The 27,075-nt window shown below is 42.0% G+C and overlaps 2 protein-coding genes across 3 annotated transcripts; both read right to left on the bottom strand.

Annotated features, from left to right (window-relative positions):
* Positions 1-54: 54 nt before the first annotated feature.
* LOC122529779 (protein croquemort-like) lies at positions 55-11,970 on the bottom strand. Its single transcript, XM_043656212.1, has 10 exons — positions 11,779-11,970; positions 8,261-8,523; positions 7,245-7,411; positions 5,220-5,364; positions 4,928-5,134; positions 4,018-4,229; positions 3,307-3,712; positions 2,791-2,864; positions 2,404-2,629; positions 55-1,758 (listed from the first exon to the last, which is right to left on the bottom strand). The coding sequence occupies exons 2-10, from the start codon at positions 8,375-8,377 to the stop codon at positions 1,591-1,593; spliced, it is 1,722 nt and encodes a 573-aa protein (XP_043512147.1). The 5' UTR covers positions 8,378-8,523; positions 11,779-11,970; the 3' UTR covers positions 55-1,590.
* A 2,975-nt stretch (positions 11,971-14,945) lies between these two features.
* LOC122529778 (protein borderless) lies at positions 14,946-26,805 on the bottom strand. 2 transcript variants are annotated; one of them, XM_043656209.1, is made up of 12 exons: positions 26,099-26,805; positions 25,716-25,852; positions 22,603-22,831; positions 21,333-21,499; positions 20,480-20,624; positions 19,834-20,108; positions 19,503-19,637; positions 18,595-18,857; positions 17,452-17,627; positions 17,243-17,287; positions 16,989-17,168; positions 14,946-15,804 (listed from the first exon to the last, which is right to left on the bottom strand). In XM_043656209.1, the coding sequence occupies exons 1-12, from the start codon at positions 26,151-26,153 to the stop codon at positions 15,581-15,583; spliced, it is 2,031 nt and encodes a 676-aa protein (XP_043512144.1). In that variant the 5' UTR covers positions 26,154-26,805; the 3' UTR covers positions 14,946-15,580. The 2 variants fall into 2 exon arrangements, with proteins under 2 accessions (XP_043512144.1, XP_043512146.1); XM_043656211.1 differs by having other exon boundaries at positions 21,333-21,469.
* Positions 26,806-27,075: the final 270 nt, after the last annotated feature.

The raw sequence follows: 27,075 nt of genomic DNA, 5'->3' as shown, positions 1-27,075 counted from the left end.
TCGTATCCGATTTTTGTGAAACCGATGCGGGATGCCTGATTAGTGCAACGTGGCAACAGTTGAGAGTTTTTATTAAAATACCATACAAAATCTGAAACGATTAGAAGCTTTTACCGTGTGTTTATAATAATTACTGAATGGAATTACAACTACACGATAATTGCATTTGACCGGAACGTGTTAATTTAAGCCTCGCATCTATCTATCACGTCTGATCATATACTGATCATATATGTTTATAAATCGTTGACGCTCGTGGCAATCTTAAAGACAAGTAATAAACGAGTAAAAAACTTAACAGCTTTCCCGTCGAGTTTTTGGCACTGAAATGGCTTTTCGAACAGCAGGAACATTGATATTGGCGATAAAATGATTATTTGTCGTACGCTAATCGACGACGTAACCGCGCGAAAGTTTGGCACCTATTACATATCATACACTTGTGACGAGGGTGACATAACTCGAAAGACGATGGACTTTGAGAATGTTTGCAGAGATTTTTAAAAAAAGTCCAACTTTATCTTTGTAACATGGCAGGCAAAGTTGTATTATGTCGTTCATCTTGATTCGTATAATACGTTGTATTCTGTAAATTTAGTGTCAATTATGCTTTTTTTTTTATAGGCATATCTTTCTTATCAAAACTTTCAGTCAGTGGAGTAGTTTGATTCATAATATCGTAATAATATTACACCGATGAAATTGATGGTTTCAATAAAAAATTATTAATATTTGCGCGATTAAAGTTTTATTTTGAATGAAAAGTGATTTATATTTTTATGATTGACTCGTGAATATTTCTTGTTGTGACTTTTCGAATTGCACGAAAGAATCTGCAATTGTTGCAGAAACTGTTTCTCACTTTTTCTGGAAATACACTTTCCCAAGTTGTGTCACTTTCGTCACAAGTGTGCCATTTATTGACTCGTTGTCTCCGTTTTTCTTTACTTATATATTCATGAGCAATAACTGATGTCTAGGATTCGGTAATTCCTTGGTCCCATCCACACGTCAAATCACGCTTATTGCGAAAACCGAGCAGAAACATATCGATCGGTGTTCGATTGAAATTGCACCAACGTTAATTTTAAGCATCGTGACTTTTTCGCTTTCATCAGTCTTACGTTTGACTTTAATTGAATGACACAAAGATGGGGAATGTATCGATCTAGCCGACATCTTTTTCTTTTTTTTTTTTTTTTTTTTTTTTTACAACTAAACCAAGGTACGAACCTTGGTTATATGCGCTTCGCTTTGGTTCTAGAGGACGTCAGACAATACAAAAACACAAGGTTCCTTAGCTGAAAATGATAAGAAATTGTATCAGTGGCTCGTGGACTCGAAACGTCACCCGTAAAACGTCCTAGGATATCTGTATTGTTTTTTTACAGATAAACCATCTCGTAGGAATTCGATGGATTTTGCCTGAAATCCAGAAATGTTCGGATCCGGTTTTCACCGACATCGCATTCAAATACTTGGACATCTTATCGTAAAAGGAGAAACCTCCGATCGTTAACCGCATCGACGCTATCCGTCGAACACGCTCGATCGACTAGATTCATTGATAGACACTCTGTTTCTTCTCCTCTATTTTTGATCCTCAAGCTTTGACTGTAGATCCGCGTTGATGGATTCAGTCGAGTTAGGATATAATTTACGATCGTTTCTAACGTGCATATCGTCGCCACCGTTGCTTTTATCCAAGTAAATCAGTTCTGATTTGTCCGCGGGAGCCAATATCTCTTGCTTGACATTCTGTAAAACACGAAATCGTCATAATTATTATACTCTTAATCTGTCAATTTAATAGCTACATGCGAGTATACTTGCGTTAAATAAATATAACATTATTATTAATATTTAATACAATGTAATATTAAAAAATATTTATTAATATTTGAAAATATAAATACAGCATAATGTTTATTTAATTAAATTCTAACGTCATGATTAGATTGTACATTTTTATGCAAGTTCTAGATTTTACAAATTCATTCTACAATAACGTCGGTGTTATTGGAAAATTAGAATTTATTCTTATTGCCAAAAAGATATTTACCAAATTGTTACTACGCAATTGAATAAATATTCTACTTCAAAATAAATACCGTGGAACTACAGTGTTAGCAATTGACTACGTGCAAATTTTTCCAATCGAGTTTATTTGTTTTTCCATATCTTGTCACGATATAAAAATATCCCGTATACGATGTGAAAATTTGAAAAACTCCAAAGTCTTACATTTACGAATATCTTCGACAACAAATTGTCAAAATTTCCATGTAAACAGCAGGAGGCAATCGGTTTTTCATCTCGCGTAACGAGTAACGTGCACATTGAACACAAATAGAGGAGCTTAAAGCTACGAACGATTGAAAGTTCAAATTAATCGTCGATTACCTTGTCAGTAGTCATAGAGTTTGCGCGTTGTTTGTTCAAGAGGTACAACACAGCAACCGTGAGGACCATGAGCGACCCCGCAAGGATCATGACCACGCTAGCGTACACGATTACGTTCGGCAGGGACAGAAGTTTCTTCAGCCCGTCGACAAATTCGTCAGGTGCGTCGACTTCCAACGCGAACCACATCACTGGGAAGTAAACGTTCGGTACGGATCTGAAAAGCCTGGAATGGGAATCTACGATGAGAGTGTGTCGATCTCGTTAGATCTGTTTGTTCGTTCGTTCGGTTAAAAAAAAACCAAAAAAAAAAAAAAAGAAAAAAACGTTGGCAACACGACAATCGGATGTTCGCTCTGACCGTTTAATTGTCGGAAACGTACTTACGACACAGTCTTTGACGGTTCTAGCAGCATGTTGATCTGCAACTTAGCGGACACTTTCAATGGAATGCCGGTCGTCTGGAAATAATCGATTCGATTATTTATGACCGATACGCGGCCAATTGGAAACGCGTTATCCCTCGAATATCTCTCGACAAACGGTTGCCCGATATATTACGACAAACAACGACCGACTGCAAATGAGTGATCCAATAACAACAACCGGTGTTTGTTAAGACGTGGACGATAAGCAACGATAATGAGGCACTCTCTGATACAGCCAGACATTGACGTGTCGCGTGGCATCGTACGTAAGAATCTCGTTACGAAGATTGTCGCAATGTTCGCCGAGGTTGAATACGTGAACAGAAATCCAACCGACGGAAACATGCAAGGAATTAAAATGGAAGAAAATACATGGATGAAGCGGTGGGGAGGGAAACTCTGGGAAGCCCGTGGAGATGGGATCGTGCTCATTGGACGATTTTCGTTGACGAGATTAAATTCTCAACGTATTTACCGGCTCGAGCGTGATGAAGAAATCATGTTCCTCGTCGGGATTAAGGCCGGTAACGTGTTCTCGGAGGGTAGGGTCGGCTCTGTTGAAATGAGGCAGACTGACGAACACAGGGGCGCCGTAGCGGCAGGCGCTCACATTCATCAGACCGGCGGGGGTGCATTTCCCGTTGCAAAAGCAGTTCCCTATGTTTACCACGTCCGGATCCTCTCCGGGAGCGTTCGTCACTTCTGCCGAGTGTTCAGCTTCGAAGAAGTCCTCGGTGGTGGTGGTCGGTTCGAAATACTTTGCTTGATCGTGAGGGTAGCGCCGTTTCGTGTTGTTTCCCAACGTCTTCTCGCTGAGATCGTACCGATAGCCCTCTAGGCCCATGTGATCGACCGTGTGCGAGTACTCGAACGTTAATGGCCTGCGAAGAATGCAAGAGATAAGCGATCGTGAACCGATTTCACAGTCGGTTTCGATGGCTCGCGTTTTGCTCGGACGCGAACAAGTGGCGAACCTATTGACTCCACCTACGGAGGATCTGTCGCGTAAACGGGATTACCGGACGATCCAATTTACGTGTTTTACGTGAAGGTTAATGAGGGATGAAAATTGTCCAAGGTTTGGCGACAAGGTTTAATTTGTCACGCGCAGACACAAGAGTAATTAGCGAACGGAGCGCGCCGCCACGCGATTCTTTTCTTCACAGACAGACGCGGAGTAACTGACCTGCAGATATCACCGGAGAACAAGAGAATCTCGTCTTTCTGTCGATACGGCGGCCAGAACTCTCCCGCGCTTCCTTCCACTACGTTGCACGGACTTTTGAAGAACCTGGTGGTGTCCTTGTCGTTCCATTTCCTCAGGGTACCAAAGTCGCCAATGTTCAGTGCACCTGTGTCCATGTTTAAGTGGCCATCGAACATCGTGGACCCGTTCCTCTAAAGGAGCAATACGACAGATGTTGTTACGAGGATAGATTGAGAAGTGTTGCCTTTACATAATGAAAAATGAACGGGAAGATGCATGTTCCATCGTTCATTTTTTATTTAAACGGAGTTTAAAATTTTCTACAGTCTACACTCGTAAATCTTCCAGTCGAGATTTTCCATTTTGATCGTGATGTTTGATAATGAAACGATAGATAACACGCAGCTCGTTATTTTCTACGATCGAGCAGGCGTGCAAACGAGAGCTGAACCGCTGATAGTTTTATCGCTGAACGGTTTTATCGAGTTTGCGTGTGCTTTTTCAAGGATTTGCGGCGTAGGAAAAAGAAAAAGAAAAAGGGTTAAAGAAAAATCGCCTTGACACGTAGGATAGTTGGGATTAGTTCGCCGTAAATGTTGCATGCGTGACGTAACAAATTAATACATAATATGCCTCCCATTGCTTTTCATTCGTCATTCAGCGACCTACACGTGACCTGTCCTATTCAGTACCAATTTAAGTCTCGCTGCGAATAATTTACCGCCGGCTGCAATGCCGTTGCTACAACAGCGCAAATCGCATCTTCGACCTTCTGCGCGCCCTCGACACGTTTAAATAAACAATTTCAGCTCCACCTTCTGCTCCGACAACATGTCGTTGAACCTTCGAACCGTTCCCCCGGATTCTACTCGAATCGTTACCAACGTACCATGTAGAACCATCCGAACTTGTCGAAGGGTGGCACGTCCTCTCCTAGTTCCGCCGCCATTCTACCCAGCTCGATCAGCGCGTCTTCGTAACCCCTGAACAACAGCTGATCCACCGTCTTCGTGGTATGCACTTCCGACGCCGACAGCATCAGCGACAGAGTTGTTTGAAACGCTCCGTCCCAGTATCTCACCTTGTGTTTCGCCGACTGTGGAAAAACACGCAAGAAGAGAAACCGTGACCAAGGTGCGTCTAAAGTGCGTCCGCGGAAGGAAAGAAAGAGATCTACTCACGATCGCGACGGCGTTCAGTTGCGTGATGCGATCGGTGAGGGATCCGTTGCTAAGCTCCGGCTTGAAGTACCACCATCGTCGGTTGAAGTAGCTCACCGTGTGATTCTCAGGGTGGAACACCACGTTCGCCTTTTGCCTGATCTCTCTGAAATTCGAGCGTCGCCAGCGTGAATTTCGCGCAATGAAGCGACTTGAAGGAATATTTTTATCCCTACTTCCGCGATCCAATTATGTCGTAACATTTGCTGCAAAATAAATCATTCGAGCGTGTTTCGCGCGAAAACGCGTTCGTGGAAATTCGAACGACGTTGGCGCGGCAACGTTTCCGTAACGTTGTTTACTCAACGCGCGAGGCGGAACGGACAGCGTGTCATTACGCGAGCGGGAAATGGATTACACGACGGGGATACGACAAAAATTACGCGAGCGACGCGGTCGCGGCTGGCAATCAAAAGGAGCGCTGCTCCGGGTCGCGGCCGTCAAGCAACGTTCAATTAAGCGACGCGCTCGTGATTAGAGGAGCCGTGATTTCGTGCTTGTAGCCTACATATCCTTGCGTGTTTCGTTGATTCGATTTGACGCGACAATTGCTGCCCCGCTAAGTGCAACCGGCTCGCGAATGCACCTTGCCGCGCGTCTAATCTCTCGTTTATTGCTAACAGCGCAATCTTTGTTGCGCAATCGTCTCGGGATTAGGGCGAAATCAACGTCAAACGAATGCGCCGACCTTCCCCTCCGGGGGGACGATATTCTATATCGAATCATCGGTGGCCTCGAATCGAAACTTACTCCCCCCCCGTCTCGTGATCCAGCGAACCGAAATTCGCCGACCTTCGCTAAACTTCAACCACTTCGGCAATGTGTGTTTCTGATCTCTGCGCATAGTTTTCATTAAGTTACGATTGTGCTGACATTCCACATAACGTGAGAAATTGGCGTTCCTAGCTAGCTATTATATATATATTCAGTGTTTGCTCGAACGAGGAAAGTTTGTTGTCGAGCTGTATTCTCAAATCGACGAGGAATAAAAAGAAGAACACGCTGTTGTTTACTGTGAAAGAGCACTGAAGCGTGACTATGGAGATTACATACTTTTCAACAGAAATTGCTGTATATATATTTCAATAATGATCGAATAAGAATCTGCGTCAAATTTCGATCGAAATTAATTTAACAGTTAACAGTTAAGTTGGGCTGCGAATATTTCGTCAGGTTATTTAAACTGTAAGAGAAAAGAAGTATTTCTCTATATTTAAAATTTATGGAAATATCCTTATTGTTCGAAAACTAACGATGACGAAGTAAGTAAAACTAGGAAGAGAAACATAAATATCCCGACAATGGGTATCGTTTGAATAGTCGATAAGATTAGAAGATAATGCTCCATTGTCCGAACGAATCCTGGAATCGATGAAAAATTGGTTGTCAAAGGTTGAACTATCCACGCATCGGTCACGTTTATCGTCACGTTCCGGATAGCACTCGTTCGTAGACTCTTGGCCTCGAGAGAAAGCAATTAAACGAGCAATTGTTTTATGCAACATGCAACCCTCCTACGCTCGGCGACTTAGTCGAGACGGTCGAGTTTTCACCGCTCATTAAGATGTCAATATCGTGAGGTTAAATAGCACGAGGTTCCTTTTGTTATCGTGATTAGATCGGTCTGTTAAGAGGGCCACCGTGAAAGATGGCTCGTTGTCATCGTTCGACGCATCGGTCGGTAGATTTGCATTCGTCGTCGATACTGCCAATTTGACATCCAGCTTTCGTGATTATAAACACTGTGTTTGATATCAATTAGTATCGTTACGCAACACAGTTTCCGCTTCGACTGCAACGTTGATGTTTTTTTTTGTCCGATAATTCTTCGATTCCCGTGACAGCGCGGAACAAGGTTGACAGTTAATTGATACTCGAAAGAGAATACCACGCTGGCCATGTTATTATTGTATCGAGTCGTTTTTATAAACGCAGTCGTAAAATTTCGCAATAGATCGCTAGATCTGTACATCCAACGAGTCATACCGGAATACGTATGGGCCGACTTGCTCGAGGTTCGGCTTCTTCCCGGGCGCCCTCAGCTGTTGCGGATTGGTCCAGTTGAAGAAGTAGATTTTGAAATACATGGGAGGCAAGCTGCTCGTGTCGTTCCATACTTCGAACGCTTTCGACGTCGGCGTCAACGGTATTTCCTAGCGGCAAAAGTTTTATCATATTAATGCGATTACGAAACCAAAGGTTTTCGTTACATCTTGCTCGAATCGTTACGAAATCGGTGTACGAAACGCGAAACATTCGTCATTTACCATCGTAGCAAGCTCAAGTTGAGAAACCAAAAAGAAAAAACAGTCTGTTGTTACGCTACGCACGTTTCTCCGCAACGAGAAATTATTCGTCTAGCGCAACACTAAAGACATAGTATGTCAATTAATTGAACAATCAACCACTTTTCCAATCGCGCTGGGAACAACGACGAGACACAAGCGAGACTGCCCGACTACCAAGGCCCGTTTCGTCTCGATTGCCATCGTCGAGAAAGCTCGTGGATATTACTCTGTTTGTTCCCGTTTCCAATCGCCCGATGTGTCCCCTGACGGACGAAAGTTTTCGAGAGGCGGAGCGAACTCCGTCCTTCGGCCAATCGGCCGTATAAATTACATAGAAATGAAATCTCCGAGATAACCCAGAATCGCGGGGCTATCCGATCTCGGTTCTCGCGCGGGGAGAAAAGAAGAGACAGAAGGAAAAAGAGCAAAGCGAGAAAAGGACCATATTTACGTTTAGTCTCTGGTGAAAATGAATTCAAAATAAATGCGTGGCTCGCGTCGCCGGCTATCTCGACGGTCAACATTCATAGAATAACTGCGTTGTTGCAGCATGTAGAAACCATAAAATCAAGGAGAAGCACTTCGTTCGTTGAACGATTCAGATCGATATCGTTTATTGGACTAAATATAGGAAATTAGGAAACTTGTATCATTCGCTGCGCAGGCTTGCAAAAGTTAAACGCGTAGACTGTAAATAGGATTTTTTCCACTCACCTTTTGGAGAATATAATGGAATATAGCTGGCCAAGATAAATAGAGAGTGGTGCCGGAAACGATCAGCAACACGCCGAGAAAGCCAAGGCCGAGGGATTTGCTGGTCCAAGGCCTCATGATAATGGAAGCTCGTTTACGCGGTAAGTCGTTCCTCGGCTCTTCAGCATGTGTGCCTCCGACGGCCGCGGTCGATGTGTTTGCCGATCAGGCCCGCACCCGGTCACTCTTCCGGATATTGTGTGCTCTTCCACGCCGCGCGAAGCCTGAAACAAGATAAAACCTATCTAATCAGCCAGTCACCGAGCCATTTTTCTGTGCTCTCCCTCTCCCTCTCTCTCTCTCTTTCTCGTCTAAACTGTACATCACGTGTCCTCGTCGTCTGCTCTGCGACGACGCGACGCGTTTCCTGTTTCAACCACGAAAACGACGACATTGTCACTTCAGAAATTCCAAGGGATCCACGCGCGATCGTTTGGATAAAGTCACCAAGGAGAATAACCCAAGTGAACTCTTAACTACTGTAGACGTTGAAGCTAACGCAAGTACTATAAAGGGTCTTAGAGACCGTTGAGATATTTATCACGTGCATGCGAGTGTCGAATAAAGATTAAATTTAATTGAAGAATCATTGCAGAAAGCGCTCTAAGTGATAGAAACAAAAAGCTCTGTTTTCTCTCTTTTTTTTTTATTAGCACGTGTAATGTAAGAAGAATCTTCCTTTATAACTAATCTAATCTAATGCTAAAAGATGAGATTTCCATTCGAGTCTAACGTCATCTTTGCAAAGAAAACAGTGAAGTATTTGTGAGAAGTAGAAGCTGATATATTTAAATATTTAAATTTTTGCAACACACTCTATTTGTGAAAATAAAGAGACTGTATTTAAATATGTATGTGTTTCTTTTTCTGTAACCGAGACACTTGCAGTGGTTGTGAATTTAATTGAAAGACACATTGTATTTTCTCTACGTCAAAGAGGTGGCGTATTTCCTTTTTATAAATTTGGACTACATTCAGGGAAAGAATAGAGAATTTCGTGATGCATTCATTTTAATGAAACAAATTTTGTAAATAATTTGAAATTAGATAACATTTTTCGTTCTCTTCAGATTTTTGATATTTACATTGTTCCTTGTGAATACCTTTTGATTATTGTAATAATATTACTATATATATTACTATATATGTAATAAAATTATATTACTATATATATATATATGTAATAAAATTATATTATATTGTATTATATTGGAATATATATTACAATATAATATTAGATGGTTATATGTGAAATATTCACATTTCACAAACGTGCATAACTAAAAATATTATTCAGTAATATTTATCAACCGTTAATTTAAAACTTAGACTAAATATAACATAATTGGTGCCTTGTTTTATTGTAAAAAGTTAGATTAGTTATTGCAAAAGACGTCAGAGCTAATCATAGACCGATTCTAGAGAACTTTAATCTGATGCAACAAAGTTAATTATAGTATATTAATACTTGGAAAAATTGCCTCAATGGAAAAATAATATTTTATTTATCTGAAAAAGTTAGATCGGTGACAAAATCCTATCAATCCTGAACAACTAAGGATGATATTATTAATTTAATTATATAACACAGAGTTTCTTAGAATGTCTTGAGTAACTCTCGCTTGTTTCACTGGACCTAGCCACGTGTTTTTCGACAACATGGCTTTGACCCACTTTGCCTTAATTTGTTGGATGCTCGGTCTTGATGATTTCATCGTAACGAACAGAATGTATAATCCGTCCACTGCTCCTCTGGTATTAAACAATACGATCTAATCCATGTTTAATGAGTTTATGTAACTCAGATAAAATCAAACAAATAATCGATCGATTGACGAAGTTCTTCGTTAATCACGAAGAGTGTGCTATTATTTTTCTTTAAGACGCATCGTGATACCACTTTCAGATATAAAATTACGAGTTTATCAAAGGTATTTTAATAAAAGTTTTAAAAGCATGTTCGAAAATTGATATTGATAAAATAAAGAAGCTGAAATATAAATGTTTTGGCAAATTGTCTTACATCGCGTACGCTCATAAAAATAGTAAAATTATACTAACATACGATATATACATCTCACGCGGAAGCATGCAACTGCAGTTTTGCTGATGCTGCGTTTACTTTGGATAACTTTGTTATCTGAATGTTGGTGTAATATAAAATGTTGCAAAACAGTCGCAATACTAAAAATGTTTACGTTTCAAGTGAACTCTGCATCAATAATTGATCATTATTAATTTGTTTTTACTCTCTGTTTCTTATATTTAACTCTACTTACTAATTTTGTACATTTTTAGTTCCGTCACTTTTGATCTCTCTGTGTTCTCTGTCATATGTTTTTCGACACTACACATCTTCGTATCAAAGATTCCGTAGAAATAGAATTTTTAAAATATTATTCCAATTCACGTAAATATGAATTCATTCATTTTGTGAATGCAAATTCATATTGACGTCAAGATTTCACTGCGACATCCAAGAAATCGAAAAGATAAAAGAAGAGTCAGGTGATTCGTGCAATTATCTTGCAAAGGCAAGAAATCATCGTAATTCGTATTCTTCTAAAGTCAAACTTCTTCGTTCGTTCAAGCAGCAAATTCGCAATGGCACAACTTTCAAAATATAATTTTCTTGGCGATGTATACGTATATTTGTACAATCGTACGTCCACGTGACCTCTTACGAGAATTTCCGCGATATTGGAAAGTTTCGAACGACCGTAAAAACTTGGACGCCACGATCCGAGTGCGTAACAAATAGAGGGCTTCGACGACGAAGGTTCAGTCGCGCGTTTTGTCATCTATCCGCTCATATCCGACTGTATCGTATTGATGTAGTGGCGCGAGTAATGGGAGGTCATTTATCGGTTCAGCGTCCCGTGGCATCCATCGCGTTTCTCCGACAAAAGACGCGGACAAGTGTGTTCTTCGTATCGTTGGAACCGTCACCGCCTCCTCGTATCTATTGACCTTTAATTTCTTCGCGACACGAATTCTTTTTTCACGTGTCTCCGTCTAACGTGTCGTATCGTATCGTATCGTATCGTTGCACTACAGATCAAGAACAACGTTCTGCAACGTTGATTTCTCTATCCTCTTTCGGAAGGTCTGTGAATGAAACGATAACCACGGAGTCACCATTACAATTATACATTTTCGTACATCGCGCGATAAATAACTTCTCGTTAAGATTGTGGATTTTTTCTGATTGCTCCCTCGTTGGTGAACTGTTTCCTTCAGAAACAAATATTTATATGGGCTACAGACGAATAACATCGTACAAACTGATTCAACTTAAACCCATTTTCCTCCATTTTTCTTTATCTTATTCTGATGAATCCACGATCTCGTGAATTCACGAGAAACAAGCCTAACGCGACAGAGAAACCGAATGGAGTCGCAGGTTTAACACAGGTGACTACGCCTTGCGTTAGCCAGTTTGAGGCTCCGAAAGACGACGAATGACGACAAAGACTTACTTGTTTCACGTAGTCCACGGCACGTTCGTTCCCTTCCAGTCTACGGGATCGAGACTGCACGATTCAGTCACGAAAACGCCGATAACGCCAATCGAGGAAATCTCAACGAGATTACCAAGCGAGCTCAATCACCTCGGCTGGAACGTGTGATGCTGTATACAGCGCGGTTGTCACTGCTGCGTCCAATGAATCAACAGGCTGCATATAATGTGACTATTGGCCGCATCCCCTCCACTTAGGGAGACTTCCCTCCTTTGCTCGCCTCTTCGGACCCTCGTCATCCCGTCGTTCTTCTTCGAGAGAACCTCTTCAAGAATTTTCTCCCTCTCAAAAGCGACGACGAATCTCCCGCACTAGACTAGAGACACGATCTATTATCCTATGATGATCGAGCAGTCGTTTGGCTTCCTTCCAAACGCGAGCGTCACTCTCGCGCCAATGATGATCTCCCCGTCGGTTAATTGTAACACGTGCTCGCGCTATCACCACACGTGTCACGCGTCGCAGACGAAGCGTAGCTGCTAAACGATAGGAAGAGAATAGCGCGTAAATGCGAAGACTATCCCGGTGGCTCCTTTCTCTCGGCCGCTGCCCAAAATGGTGCACGTGAAATAAATCTACGATTGGTGGCGTAGGCGTTTTACTCGATGCTTGTTGGACTCGTTCGCCTTGGACGAAACGAAAGCAACTTTCGTTAAAAAAAAAAGAAGAAAAGAGCGAACGCTCAATAGCTCGCGCCGCGTCGATGCTTGTTCGATCTAACAGGATGGTCTTGACCTCACTCTGTCTCACGTGACTGTTACGCAATGGGTTTTGTTATCAAAACACGAGCATAGTACGCGTCGTTTATTCCCGTATGTACGTGCTTCCTCACGTTGCCGACCGATAACGCACGAACGATTCGAATATACGTATATTTTAATGTACAGTATATTTATTTTGTAAATAATAAAGAAAAAGAAGCAGTAGAAATTTATTTACCAAGGGCGTCGAAGCATGGTCGACGGCAGCTTGTATCTTATCTTTCCACGTTATGTAAAAAGGGGAATGGGACGCTGCGAACGAGACGCTCGACTAATTTCATACCGTTGAATCTTGATTATCGACGCCACTCAAACTCTCGTGTTCGACGCATGTACGCACGTATACGAAAGAAAGAAAACCGGAGTGAAATCTACGATTGAAATCCCCGAACGAATGTACTAGCTATTGTGTTACTAACGATAGGCCAGGACACCGTGGCCAACCACGGCCGATTATAGGTGTTTCGAACGACACTCGACCTAAAACTGATGCCAAGCTTGTCAGAGGAGGAAAGAGGCTCGCCTGTGCTTGCGACAGGTAGTAAGCCACAGAAGTGCCCCGATGCAACCCCTCCGCCTGTCTGATCCGGTTCAAAGCCGTTGATCTCTTCATTGCCAAGCGGTGTCGTTTGCATCGCTTGCAAATATCAGCCATGAGGACGCTTCTGGCTTCTGTCTGCTAATTGACTCGGCAATTCCGTCGCGATTAATTTTGTACCTCGAGCGTTTACCCCTTCCCACGACCGTGGAACGCGCTGTCCGCACGAAACCTTGTTTTTCATCGTCAAGCGGGAACGAACGTCCATCCGTCTCGCGATAAAACAAAATTAGATACATATCTGGGCAATAATGGATCGTTATCAAACGACTGGACACGTGCGATAAATGACAGACGCGATCAACGATCTAGAGTCTGTGAAATTTTTCATTTCTTCGGCCTCCTATCGTCAGGCGTAGCTGAGTGTGGAAACTCGCGACGTCCGACGTGGTTACAAAGCGAAACAGGCGGGCAAAGGTTTTTCCCCTTGGATACATAACTCTCAGCGATAAGAACGCTGATAAAACGGCGATTCTGATCTTCTGTTTGTGCATCCGTTCTTAAACGGCTTTGCAACAGTTTTAAAAGCTGATTTTTGAAATTTCTTTTTCTCGAAATCACCGCCGATGCAGCCGGTTGTGCAACGAAATTGTTTCTTTTGTCGATTATCCGTATCACGGTTTGTAATTGGTGTTTTTGTGCGCAATGCACGTAGCAATAAGATAATCATTGACGTTTCACCGAATCTCAAGACGAAATAACAGAACCGTAGAGTACCAGTATCGTTGCCCGTTGAAACACTATCTCCAACTGGATCATTCAGCTATCGTTCAGCTGCTTATGAAGCCCCTCAAGGTCTTGTAGTCTCAAGAATATCTAATGTAATTCGGCGGTAGCGAGCATGAGTCAAGCAGTTTCGACGAATGCCTATCTTGTTGGATTGTAAGATATGCGGGTATTCAAACTTACGTATCAGAAGACGTTTGTCAACACGTGAATATATTCACGTACTCGTTGTTTCAGGATCCGCGGATTTTTAAGCACGGAAAATGTTGTACAATTTTGTACGTAATTACTTAAATTTGCAACCAACTGCTATATATTATGTATATATAAATACTTTCGATATAAATACTTTCTTTTATGAAAGATCATATAACAAATTATAAGGTTTTATTTTTTAAAAAAAGTGGATGAAATCTTCAAAACTATTTCAATTACAAAAAAAAAATTATTATTACCATATTATGGCTCTCTCTCTGTACTAAGCAATTTTTGTTAACAAAGTTTTTTCATATCTTTGGAAACAACGGAGATCAAGTTTCATGATCGATTGAAATTTCTAAGTTCCCGACCCGAATCCCCTTGATTCCTCTGTTGGATTCCGTGTAATGGAGTCAACACGATTACAATTTAGAAGAGTTTATTCCCTTACAGTCGTGGTCGTGTATGAAATAGGATGATATACAATGATTTAGAATGTCTTAGAATATGATGAATGTCTAATTGTTCTTAACGATATAGAATGTCTCTATAATGATTTAGTTGATTTAGATGTTTTATGAGTGAGAATGTCTCTAAAGCATGTCCTTATAGATATTTGGTTATCATCGTCAAGTGGAAGGGGAAGGAGCATAGATGACCAACTATTGGATCTTGCCTAACTATGACTAACTATTCACAGTCCACTTTTATGTGGACTGTTGCTAGCTTATTGTCAGTATTTGCATACATTCAATATTGTCCGGGTTGGTCATCCAACACCTCCACTGGACCGTATCGATGAATCCGATCGATGCAAAGGAATATGTCAGAGGCAAGGTGCATAATAATCGACACAATTTTATTTACAATAGAAAAACGTATCGGATGTATACATATATAGTCCGAGCCGAGTCATCTAGCCTGGGAGACGCGTTTGTCCGCTTCTATCGGGTTAAGAACCCCTTGGCGTACCCCGCGGCCCGGTTTGGCCGGAATAACGGCCAAATGCCACATCTAATCCTTAATAAACGTGCACTTATCTAATAAAGCTTTTAAACGATACATAATGTAACACGATGCAATGCAAGAACACTCAGTAGTAGTAACTTATACGTAAACGCAGTAAATCAAACCGTCCCATATACGAAATTTTCCATCCTCGGTCCTCTCTCTCTCTCTCTCCCTCTCTCCTCCCACACGTACATCTACACGATCGATAATATATTACATAGAAAGGATTACAAGTTGGCGAGCATTGGCTCGTTCGGACGATCTTCTCGGGGAAGCGAAATTCGTCGTAGTCTATCAGCTATCCATATCGCTACGTTAGGGAAACTTATTTTTTTATTTTTCTTTTTTTTTGCGGCTGAACGTATTGACCACAGACACGTGCATACATATGCTGACTTTCGATCGTTCGTCGAAAGATTTTCTCCTGGTACGCGCCTAAGGCCACGTCCCTTACGGGAGGCATTCTTTATTTCTCGTTCGGGGACTGGCAGAAACGTTTCCTTGCCCACCATATGGCGGCCAGAGCTGCTGCCAGAAATCCGATGCCCGCCACTATTCCCATAGAAATCGCCCTGTTTCGACGATACGCCGGTACCTCGAGGCTGACACGTTCGCTCGTTGCCACATCGTCCGATATAGACATCGCGGCCACCTCGAACGTGTAGTAGCTCTCCTCTTCCAAGGTTTTCACTGGAACAATTGTTTATTTACTTCAGAAATTCTCGGGGGAAAAACTCCTCCTTTCGTTACGTATACAAGAACATAAATGGATCGTCAGAACGTAAACGTTTGTTAAATATGATAAACTTAAGACGAAGAACGAACGAAGAGAGTATTTCGAGATGGTTGCAGTAGAGCTTGCCGCAGGTAGTATTTTGAAGCAATCTATTGTCGGTGGTACAAAAGATTCACGTTGAAGGAAATAAGACACAAAGAGGTCCTCGGAATTTCTAGGAATTGCAAGGTTTGGATTAGGTTAGGTTCCTAGAAGGGACAATCTCAGGTGCTACCTGGAGATTATAAATGATGCTCGAAAGTAAAGAAGGTCAATTCTATGTGCTTCTGAGTAAACGTCGAATTGTATAATTGTATGTTTTTTATACTATAATATTGCGTTTGTATGTTGTATATCGTGTTTGAATTCTGATGAGAAAGACTGCGAATGAAGTAACAAGAAGATTTAGAAATATAGAAATATATATAACTCTCTATAACCAAAATTTGATTCCTTTCTGAAAAAGAAAAGAAGAAATCGTTGACTCCAATTTAAAATTTGCGAACTAACAATTGTTATCCTAAATATAGAGACACAAGTAAAGAAAGTATAGTACCAAAGAGAAATATATTAAGTGTAGAGGCAGTGTGCAAATATCATTCTCTATTAGTCTAATTAGTCTATGTATAGTATAAAGTTAGGTTAAAGCATGCAATACTAGATGTGAAGGGAAAAGTAAGAAGGGAAAACTTGACAACCAAGGGAATTAAAACGGAAAACAAAATGTAAAGAATAATGTAAGGCACCGAGGTCTATTTCTAGGCCGAAAGGCTGAAATAAAGATTCATTCATTCATTCATTCAACTAACAATTGTTATAAATACATTACGTAATATTTTTGTAATGAACAAGTGCTTAAAATTACGATTTTCAAAATGTGGCTACGTATAAACTTAAAGGGGTAATAACATTAATAATTAACAAGGACATAACTTTAGCGACTCGATTGCAATAAAGTGGATATTCTAGTTGATAAAATTTGACTATTCAATGATTGGATTATTAAGAATCTTAAATACACGGCAAACTGAAATCACGCTACTTTGGATTCTTTTTTTCTTTCATCGAGACGATACTTTTTTTTTTATTTTTTTATTACCTAGGTAATAAGTGTCGGTAGTTTCTGCTCTTCCGTACAATTGCTCGGACGGTCCTCGGAACCACCTAACCGCGTACAGTCTCACTTGTTCCTTTCCGTAAGCAGGGGGTTCCCAAGTGACTAAATAGCCCTGCACGGTAGCTTGTACCCTGACGTTCAGTGGTGGGCCCATTCGGTCGTCTTTCAGAACGAAAACATGTCGCGATAATACATACCGTCTAATAAAAAGATTGTACAAATCCAAGCGCACTTACCTGGCGGACTACGATATTCCGATGCTGAGTTCTCATCGATCAAATCTGAAATTTATTTCAGCAAAAAGTAAATTTTATTCTTTTATTTGTTATTAACGGAATTCATTGGTTGATTCTATGTTACAACTGAGGGAAGAAAAAGGCAAAAATTCTTTCCGACTGACGTAATTCTGAACTTTTAGCACCGCATTGCATGAAATCATACATACTAGGCTGTGTGAAAATACGCAACGTTTTACTAAACATCCCGTCCCCGTGTTTATCCTGGCTAAGCACCATGAACTCGTACTCGCGCCCTGGATTTAAATTGTTGACGGTCGCCTCGGTGATCTTCCTGGACAAGATTTTCATCGTTCTCCATTCCGTGGTGTCTGTCGGTCTATACCTATTTCAACAAAGAAAACGAAATATTTCTAACACTTTGATATTATCTGAACGTCATAATATCATATTATTATTATACAAATTGTTGGATGACCAACCCGGACAATATTGAATGTATGCAAATACTGACAATAAGCTAGCAACAGTCCACATAAAAGTGGACTGTGAATAGTTAGTCATAGTTAGGCAAGATCCAATAGTTGGTCATCTATGCACCTTCCCCTTCCACTTGACGATGATAACCAAATATCTATAAGGACATGCTTTAGAGACATTCTCACTCATAAAACATTCTAAATCATAATAGAGACATTCTATATCGTTAAGAGCATTAGACATTCATCATATTCTAAGACATTCTAAGTCATTGTATATCATTCTATTTCATACACGACCACGACTGTAAAGGAATAAACTCTTCTAAATTGTAAGCGTGTTGACTCTATTACACGGAATCCAACATAATTACAACAATTATTATATATAATTATTATATTATTTTAATATTGAATATAATTTCGATATTTTAGCAAAAAGTAAATTCTATTCTATTTCCCGTTAATTACAACATAATTACAACAATATAATTATTATATTATTTTAATATTGATATTTCGATATTTTAGCAAAAAGTAAATTCTATTCTATCTCCCGTTAATTACAACATAATTACAACAATATAATTATTATATTATTTATTATATAATAATTACTATTATTTATTATTATATATTATTTATGTTATAATTATTAATTATAATTTTATTATATACCAACTATTATTTATTATTATATATTATTTATTATATACCAACTATTATTTATTATATAATAATTAATATAATTATTATATTATTTATTATATAGTAATTACAACAATATAATTATTATATTATTTTAATATTGATATTTCGATATTTTAGCAAAAAAGTAAATTCTATTCTATCTCCCGTTGAAAGTTTACTTACCAAACCGAGTATTCCATCTTGGGCCTCACGTATCCTGGCACCCAAGTTAGGGTGACAGCGTTGTTGCTGCTGTTGGCGCTCAGATTGTACGGCGCCCTCGGAGGAACGTTCAGTACCATTAATTCCGTGTCGGCAACGACGGTCGCTGCTTCGTTACTAGCCGCGCATTGATACAATCCTCTGTCCTGTTCTTGAATCCTATCGATTGTTAAGTTGCCGCCAATTATAATGGTCCTGTTGCCCGGCGGTACTGGCGAGCCATCCTGTTACGGAAATTGAGATTAATCGTCTCATCGTTCTTGATTTCATTAGCCGTATACACGTTTAAGATTTCCCAGCTATTTCTCTTTAGTCTTACCTCGACTTTTTTTTTTTTACGATAAATCAAAATATAAACGTAAAGAGATGCCTTGCGGCAACATTAGGCAACATTCTATTCTTACAATTGGACTATATATTTTTCTATTATATCCTTTATATCACAGCTACGTAGAGTATGTAAACTTTTGCGATGAAGCTAATTGTTATTCAGCTTGTAGGCTTTCAAATGAAATGCGGTCCCAATGATTATTAGCTTCGGGCTCTGCAAGGGCTAGATCCGCTACTTTCTTATAATTAATAATAAAATAATTATTAGAGATTCACGGAGGATAACATGTTACAATAATATGTAATATGCAAATATATACAATTACAAGTAATACACAAATATATGTATTATATAAATTACAATAATATTAATAAAATTGAATAAATACAGAAGGTGAATTTCTTAATTTGTCACGTACTCGTCGTTTAATATTAAATTTTTAGACTCCCGATCATTTTAAGCACTCAAGAGGGACTTTCGTGTATACGCGAATTAAGTAAACGGATAAACCAAAGGGAATAATTGATAGAATATGTACCTTGTACCAAACGATCGACGGTCGATGGGCCTGATCACCATCCCTGGCGTCGCAAGGTATCTCCAAGTTCTCTCCCAATTTCCTTATGTACAAATGCTGCGGAGTCACCGTAAACACCGGCGGCCTTTGCACGATCTGTCGAACAACATTCCTGAGTCAATAGCGAGAATTGTGTCCCTCTGAGAGTTGAAAACAATTGAAAAATACAGGAGCGATTAACACTCGCAAATCCGCCGCTTTCAGTCCCAAAAATTCCAGACCGACCCGACGAGGGGCCTCTCGCGTTTCGTTCAATTGCAATTGTCCGATGAAGGAGAAAGAGAATACTTGCCACGGTGATGGACGGACTGGGTCCCTCGGTGCCCAGCTCGTTGTACGGCGTGCATGTGTAACTTCCGGAATGAGTCTCGTCCACTTTGCTGAAGTACAGAGAACCGTTCCTCCTGTAGAAGACGCCCTGAACGTTGTAAGGATCGAAGAGGAATCCGTCCTTCTCCCAACGTAGGTTCGTCAGCGGCGGATTTGCCCTGAAGTGGCAATCAAGAAGGGCTGGTTTCCCGTATGGCAGGTAGACCTCCCGGGGAGCGTAGATGACCTTCGCCTTGTCTGAAACATCGGCGACGATCCTTTGTCAAACTCGAGGCCAATGAATGAATCGGGAATCAGACGTCCTCGAAATAAACCAGGCAACGTTAGCCGAAATCGGAGCGACGCTCGTTAAACTTTCGCCCGCCAGCGATTTTGATTACCGCGTCGTTATTGTCGTTTGTTCCCATTATTTCGCCAGTGTTGTTACTTCATTTCCTGGGCGAAAGTGTGCGATCACGGCCCCGCGAGCAATTCCACCCTCTGACACGGGCGAACCGTGCACAACTGCACGCGCATTTGGGTCACCCGATTTTATAAATTTCTGGTCGAGGTCTGTCCCGTTTTCGTCGCAGGGAAAAAACGATCGTTTCGGCTGCGAGGATACTTGCATTGTACGTTGAGGAAGGCCGAGGCACTCTGCTGATCCCCAGTCTCACCGGTCACCACGCAAGTGTACTCCCCAAGGTCACCCATGGCAGGCGAATTGATGGTCAACGTCCCATCCTCGGCGATGGACGCTCTTCTTTTAAGATCCTGTTAGAAATCGGTCGAAAATCAATGTCGAGCATTCGACGGTCTTCATCGTCGTACGTTCATTTGAGAATAAAAACTCGAGAGTAATTTTCGCAATTGAATTACGCGAGAGGATCGTTGCAATTATGTATTTGAAACGTGACCGCCGCTGTTACTTGTTGTCAAATGAAAATAGAGATAATGTATCATCGTCGAAGAGTTGCTTCACACAAGTTTCGAATTTTGGGTGTAGCTGTCACAATTCACAATCACACTTCATTGATTCAGTCAGTTTTATTATAATACATGTTGATTTATAGAAACTTAAATTCGAAAAGAATTTAAATACTTTGAATATATCAATGCAATATTTAAGTTACATGATGATATGATATAGTATAATATGTTAATTAAGGCTAACCACTCGGATGATTCACATGTAATTCTCATCATCAGGTGAAATTAGAATGAACCACCGGTGACTCACACGTATGTTTCCAATTGTATTTTTAAAAGCATTATTTAAATTGGAAATGGACCTAAATACAATATTAAACTTATGGGGGGAAGCTTGAACAATAATATCCACTATCAATTACACAAAAGTTGCCAGAAGGAACAAACTTAGCCAGAACATGAACGTGTTAAATAGACACAGAGTTTCAGAGTACTCCCGAGAACGAAAACTGTTGAATGGACATGTATCTGTGATCGATGGACAAACGTTACCTCGATTTCTGTAATTTCCACGCCCTCGCGGAACCAGCTAACAACCGACTTCTCCCCTTTGGCCACGCAGTCGAAACTGACGGATTCACCCTCCATTACAGTCTTGTTGACGGGCGGCACCGCCAGCAGATTCTCGCCTGGAACAGACGTCGGAAACGGCGACGCACCTGGGTTGAACGATTTAACGAGTCTGCCCAGTTTCAGGTTAGTAAGCATCAGCGTTACATCAAATCGTTTCGTTTTTCTAGTTTTAGTCGGCCGGCAATAAGGCGGGGATTAATCTTTTTTCTTTTCTCTTTTTTTTTTTTTCTCTCTCTCGAAACGGTTAATTCGCTTTAGTCGCAGCGGTTGCAACGCGTCAATCGATCTAGTGCACATTCGTGTTGGTTAATCGGCGCGTTTGCCACCGTGAATTGTCTGTGCACAGAACAACGTCAAAGTGTTATTTCGATTCGGTGCGTGACAGAGGCATTGTGTTCTTTCAGCGACGAACCACGGAAACTCTTTCTCGCCACGCTACCCGTTTCCCGTTACTTTATTGTCCGTTTCTTCTTTTTTTTGTTTTTTTTCTTTTGTTTTCTTTACTCTAGGAAGGGGCGCGCCTTTTTTTGCGTGCAGAATTACATTACATATCCGTTGCGTCTGATCAAGCGGGTTCATTGTATCGGGAGCCAGTCAATTTCGCGATCGGTATCTACGACAATCAACTGCGTACGATGAATGCTCACGATGACTCAATTCCCCCATTAACGTTCAACGGAACGGTTCAGCGGCAAAAACCAGAATTCCGTTCGACTTAACGAGTGAATCATCGGAGCCTAGCTTCGCGCCGCGAAGTTGGAACGAACGAAACTCCGTGTGTTCGACGCTCGAAGCAATTGTTCCCGTTTTCTCATAGGAATTAAGATCGATTCTTGACAAGGAAAGAAAGAAAAAAGAAACAGAGAAAGAGAAAGAAAGAGAGAGAGAGAGAGAGAGAGAGAGAGAGAGAGAGAGAGAGAGAGAGAGAGAGAGACACTAGCGTGTGAAAAGTAAAGTTAGGCGTATAAACGTTTACTTCCTCGTTGCCGGAAATCCAGAACGGTTTCACGGTCACGAGCCTCTGCTTCGTCCAGCGCAGCGTTAGCGTTGGTAGTCCAGCCAAGTGACCCAATTCAGTGCTCAGGGTTAGTCAGTCGGCGTTTAACTGCGTTAATTCCCTTCGCCACTTGGTGTTATCGAATTAGCCGATTAAACGCATAGGATGCGAGAAAGTGTGCGGGAACCTTACCATCTATTGCGAGGTGGAACCACGTCCCGTTGTTCCTGGAGTTGGGCGTCCTGTTCGGGAAGATCACCCGACACTCGTACCATCCCTGATCGCTCTCACGGATGTTCGTGAGATTGATGCTGCCCTGGCCGTAGCCACGGCCAACCGCGTCTTCTAAAAGGTGGACGCGACCCACGTAGCGCGGTTCCACCGACGGATATCCGTTGTACCATGAAAAGATCGTTCGACCCTGCAACGATCGCAGATGAGGTGTCAGACGAGAGGATGAGAATTCGCGTCGACGATGCGAACCGATTCGTGCCCCTGTTCATCGTAGATGCGAATGATTTCTCGTCCTGGGTCTCGCAGAGAGCGCGATTTCCAACTAATTTATCGATCTAGATTCGCATCCGACATACGATTACGTCCGCGAGGCCGGCACCGAGGAGACAATCGATTTCATAACCGCGTCTCGATCCGCGTTGCAACTGCAACACGAGAGACGTCGGAAGTGTCGCGTTTCCAAGTCAGAGCTACGCCGGGGGAGAAGATAGAAAAAAGATAAGAAGAAGAAGAAGAAGAAGAAGAAGAAGAAGAAGAAGAAGAAGGCGAGAGACTGGAGGCACGTTGGGGACACGTGCGTCCTCCGGTGAAAATGAAAAACGCTGAAATCTAGGGAGCCCTGGCGGTCAAAACGAGGCTGGCGAAAAGGCCGCTAATCGTCCCTAATCGTCTGACAATGCGTTAGCAGTGACCCACTGGTTGGGGACCCCTCGTGTCGCGGACTCGACTCGTGACTAAATATAATGCAGCCTTACGTCCCGTACTCCAATTACCAACGTTCGACAGACAGAGAGGGACCGAGCACCTGTTTTGCATACGCATCAGGGACCAATCAGGTTAAGTTCCACTTGATTTTATGCGGTAGCCATGTGCGACGCTCAATCTGTTTCCGGCTGCACGCGGCTGCACGCGCGTCCAATGCAACATCCGCGAAAGAACGACGCCTCTTCGCCGCGAACAGGAAACCAACGCGATCAACCGATGTCCCTTTAACGCTTCCGCTTTCGGCTCGTCGAAAGATTTTCCGACAAATTCCAACGATTTCTCGATGGAATTGTCAAAATGTTAAACACACGTACGACGAAGAAGTCAGAAACGCGAAAGTAGAACCCGGCTTTTTGTCTGTGTTGTATATTTTTGGAAATTACTTTCGACTTGAATCGAAACAACGGCGCCATTTACGTATCCATGACGTTCTAACGAAGAATATATACGAAAAATTTCGAAGAAACCTTGCCTTTTAGAAACAACAAAACCTTCGAAGGCCCAAGTTACACTGTCTTTGAATATTTTCTGAATTCAAGAATGATTATAAACTTTTGAAAAAGTCAAAATCTGTTGGAGAGATATTTGGTGAATACCTAAAGATGGACGAGAGAGAATTTTGCAATCTAATTCTGAAAGTTCCTGTATAGAAAAGAGTACGAAATTGCAAAAGTTAGAAAAAAAGAAAAAAAATAAAATTCAAACGGAGAACACCTTTCCGAATGCAGTATGTAATAAGCTCTCCAGAGATACCAAACAATCTCCAATCAGAGAATAGCAACCGAACAAATCGACTCTCGAATTGAATGAACACCAATTCGACATTTTACGTGACACGACATTACACGATCTACGAAATTATTTGATCGAGAGACGCACAGTGTTTAGTTTTACGAATTCACAAAAATATCAATATTTTGGAAATGGTTCGAAAGCTTTTCTTACAGTTTAAAATCGTTATACACTGTTCACTTGTAGCGTTTCGTAAGTCTGAAAATCACAATTCGAGCTAAAAAAAATTAACCACTTTAACTTTTGCAAAATTCGAACGTGAAATTTTACGAAAGACTGCGATCGAAAAATTGCGTGACTTCGCCTTCAAGATGTAGCAATTCTTTCATCGAGCAGTGTACATTCAAGTCTTGTACTGCATATTTATTTTATTAATCTTGTTTCTTATTCCGTCAGCTGAAGCTGTGAATTTACAAAAAAATCAAACAGCAGCAGCAAGAAATGTACGAATACGTCGCTTAATGTTTACCTAGATCGTTGAAATTGGCCGTCGTGCGGCGAGAAAATCGCGGCACGAAATTGTGCAATCGCAACCGCATTAGTATTGTATCCGGCGGACGTCGAAGATATTGCGCGACGCCTCGAAATCGAGACTCGGTGTCACGGAAATCTAGATCGGGGCACGTGTGCTTCCCACGCCGATCGAATTAGGTAGACGTTTTTCAAAGAAACTGTATCGCCTACCTTGCCTTGAGCGAGCGCTTTTTTTTTTTTTTTTTTTTTAACGCGTGTTGAACTGTTCCCCAGTCGCCGTAATCCCCAGCGCGGCTGAACGCGGATTAATCAATCGGCAGGCTTCGTTTGTTTAACTTTTAATGGGCCGTCGTTGGTAATCACACTTAACGGTAACAGAACGTAAATTGTCCTCGATCGAATTACAACGAGGAACGAAATCTTCTCCTTGAGACGGATTATCGATTTCCTCGGACCAAGATCGAGTACCGAGCGATACCGATACCGATACATTTGGACGAGTAAAAGTCTCATCTTCCCCGGTTAACCGCAGACCGCGTAATCCGTAAGCAAGTCGAGATTTTCGCGTGCCGGGTGGAATAATATTATTTATCAAAGTTGCGTAGTATCGTTTCGCCGTTCTTTTACGTTCGTGTCTCACGCGGCCACGGGATGAAGCCCACGAGATGAAATCGTCGCGCAGCGGTCAAATCAAACAATCTACGCGGCTCGGTTTGATTTGTTAAGCGATACTTTCTGTAAATTTTCTTGAATTTACCTTTGGCGTTCTTGTATATATTTGGAGTTTTAACGAGCGATGCAAACAAGTTAATTAATTTGTTTATAGTAACTGTACATCTCTTGTATTTGGTATTTTTGCGTAGTATCTATCACGTACGAACGAAATTCGATTTAGATAATTTAGTGGCTCGTTGTTGCTCGAATGGAATATTCTCGATACATCTTCGTTGTTTTCGTTTCATCCACGTAGATTCATAAAAGGTAGCCACTGCGCGACGCTACATTGAAATTAGCCGTGAAGTCAATGTTGCCGCACTTACGTCACGATTCCATTGAAGGATGTAGGGAATCGGGGTCTCGTGCGGAAAGTCCAAGTCGCAATTAAATACCGCGTACTCTCCGACTCCTGCGTTCAGGTAATTCGGCTCCTTCTCTTCCTCCAGTATCAAACCGAGCGCTGAAAAGAAAATCAGAGACACGGATGAGGCGGCTGTCTGGTCCATTTCGGCGAGAATCGACGAGGGTCGAACGATCAGGTGCGGTTGATGAGAACGTCGCGTGACAAGTAGCAATACAAGTCCGACTCAATTTTAGCAAATTGGCCAATTTCCCGGTGCATTACGCGCGATCGTCAAGCGAGTCGCCAATTAACGCCGGCGTAGAGTTCAATATCAACCTCAAGATCAGCCTCGAGGAGACTCACCTTGGTAGCGGAGGAAGACGATCAGAAGCAGGTGAATCCCGATCGCTCTGTACATTTTCTCTCTGCGTGTTATCCGAGATCGCGGAGATTCGACTCACGACGAATACTCGCCGACTTCACCGTGGCTGTCCCGCGGGGACAGTGCGTGGACGCGTGGATGTCAGGGGCAAGTCACACTTCGCGACCGACGACGACGGCGGCGAACGAAACACGGCAGCAAAACACATCTGTCATCACCGACACTCATTAAACATCGGCCACCATTAATCGGCGATTAAATGGCACGCGGCACTCTGGCGATCGGAACCTCTCGGCCGATCAGCGCCAGCACATCCCCCCGATTTCTCTTCTCCTTCTCGCTTCCTGCTCTCTGCCTCGTTCGAAACGTCTCCGACCGATGTTCACCACCGATTTCTTCCTCTATCAAACGACCATTCCTCTCGATCCGAGCCCGATCGTGCTCTACCTTCTTGTGCTATTGCCCGTACAAACGACGCGTACCACGGACGATCGTGACGACAAGTGCGATTAAATGGCCGCAGCGTAACCGATCTTTTCTTGTCGAGAGAAGTCGCGAGAAGTCGAGTAGGTTACCGAGAGAGATCGATCCGGCTTTGCCGAGCTGGTCCACCGTGGAACGTTCGCTCACCGAGTGGTCCGGTGGTTGCGGTGATAACCAAGTAATCGCTCCGCCTCGCTCAATCCGAGCGGATACGACGCCGAACAGCAACGATAACGAGAGCCGAGCAACACGGGGGAAGGGGTAATGTTAGCAGCGTTCAGAGAAGGGAGATAACCGCGGATTATCCAGACGATTCTACGTTCGCGGTTTCCATCTCAACACGCTTCTCTAGCGCCGTTCTTGTTACCCGACACACCCACCACGGCCGAGCGAACGCGGCAACGCGTCAAATCAAAAATGATCAACCTGTTCCGTGGGAGAAGCCGAGTAGGCCCAGGTGCGATCATTGGATGAT

This window comes from Frieseomelitta varia, unplaced genomic scaffold (assembly GCF_011392965.1).
Source record: "Frieseomelitta varia isolate USP_RPSP 00005682 unplaced genomic scaffold, Fvar_1.2 scaffold_308, whole genome shotgun sequence".
In the NCBI taxonomy this organism is placed as follows: domain Eukaryota; kingdom Metazoa; phylum Arthropoda; class Insecta; order Hymenoptera; family Apidae; genus Frieseomelitta; species Frieseomelitta varia.
This window is presented reverse-complemented; position numbering and strand designations above follow the sequence as displayed.

Excerpts from the sequence above, each read along its gene's own strand:
- LOC122529779 (XM_043656212.1), bottom strand. The coding sequence starts at position 8,377 with ATGAGGCCTTGGACCAGCAAATCCCTCGGCCTTGGCTTTCTCGGCGTG. Across the intron at positions 7,412-8,260 it reads TCCATTATATTCTCCAAAAG|GAAATACCGTTGACGCCGAC; the intron begins GTGAGTGGAAAA and ends TTTTGCCGCTAG. Across the intron at positions 5,135-5,219 it reads AACTGAACGCCGTCGCGATC|TCGGCGAAACACAAGGTGAG; the intron begins GTGAGTAGATCT and ends GTTTTTCCACAG.
- LOC122529778 (XM_043656209.1), bottom strand. The coding sequence starts at position 26,153 with ATGTACAGAGCGATCGGGATTCACCTGCTTCTGATCGTCTTCCTCCGC. Across the intron at positions 20,625-21,332 it reads TGGAAATTACAGAAATCGAG|GATCTTAAAAGAAGAGCGTC; the intron begins GTAACGTTTGTC and ends GATTTCTAACAG. Across the intron at positions 15,805-16,988 it reads TACCGACACTTATTACCTAG|TGAAAACCTTGGAAGAGGAG; the intron begins GTAATAAAAAAA and ends CAATTGTTCCAG.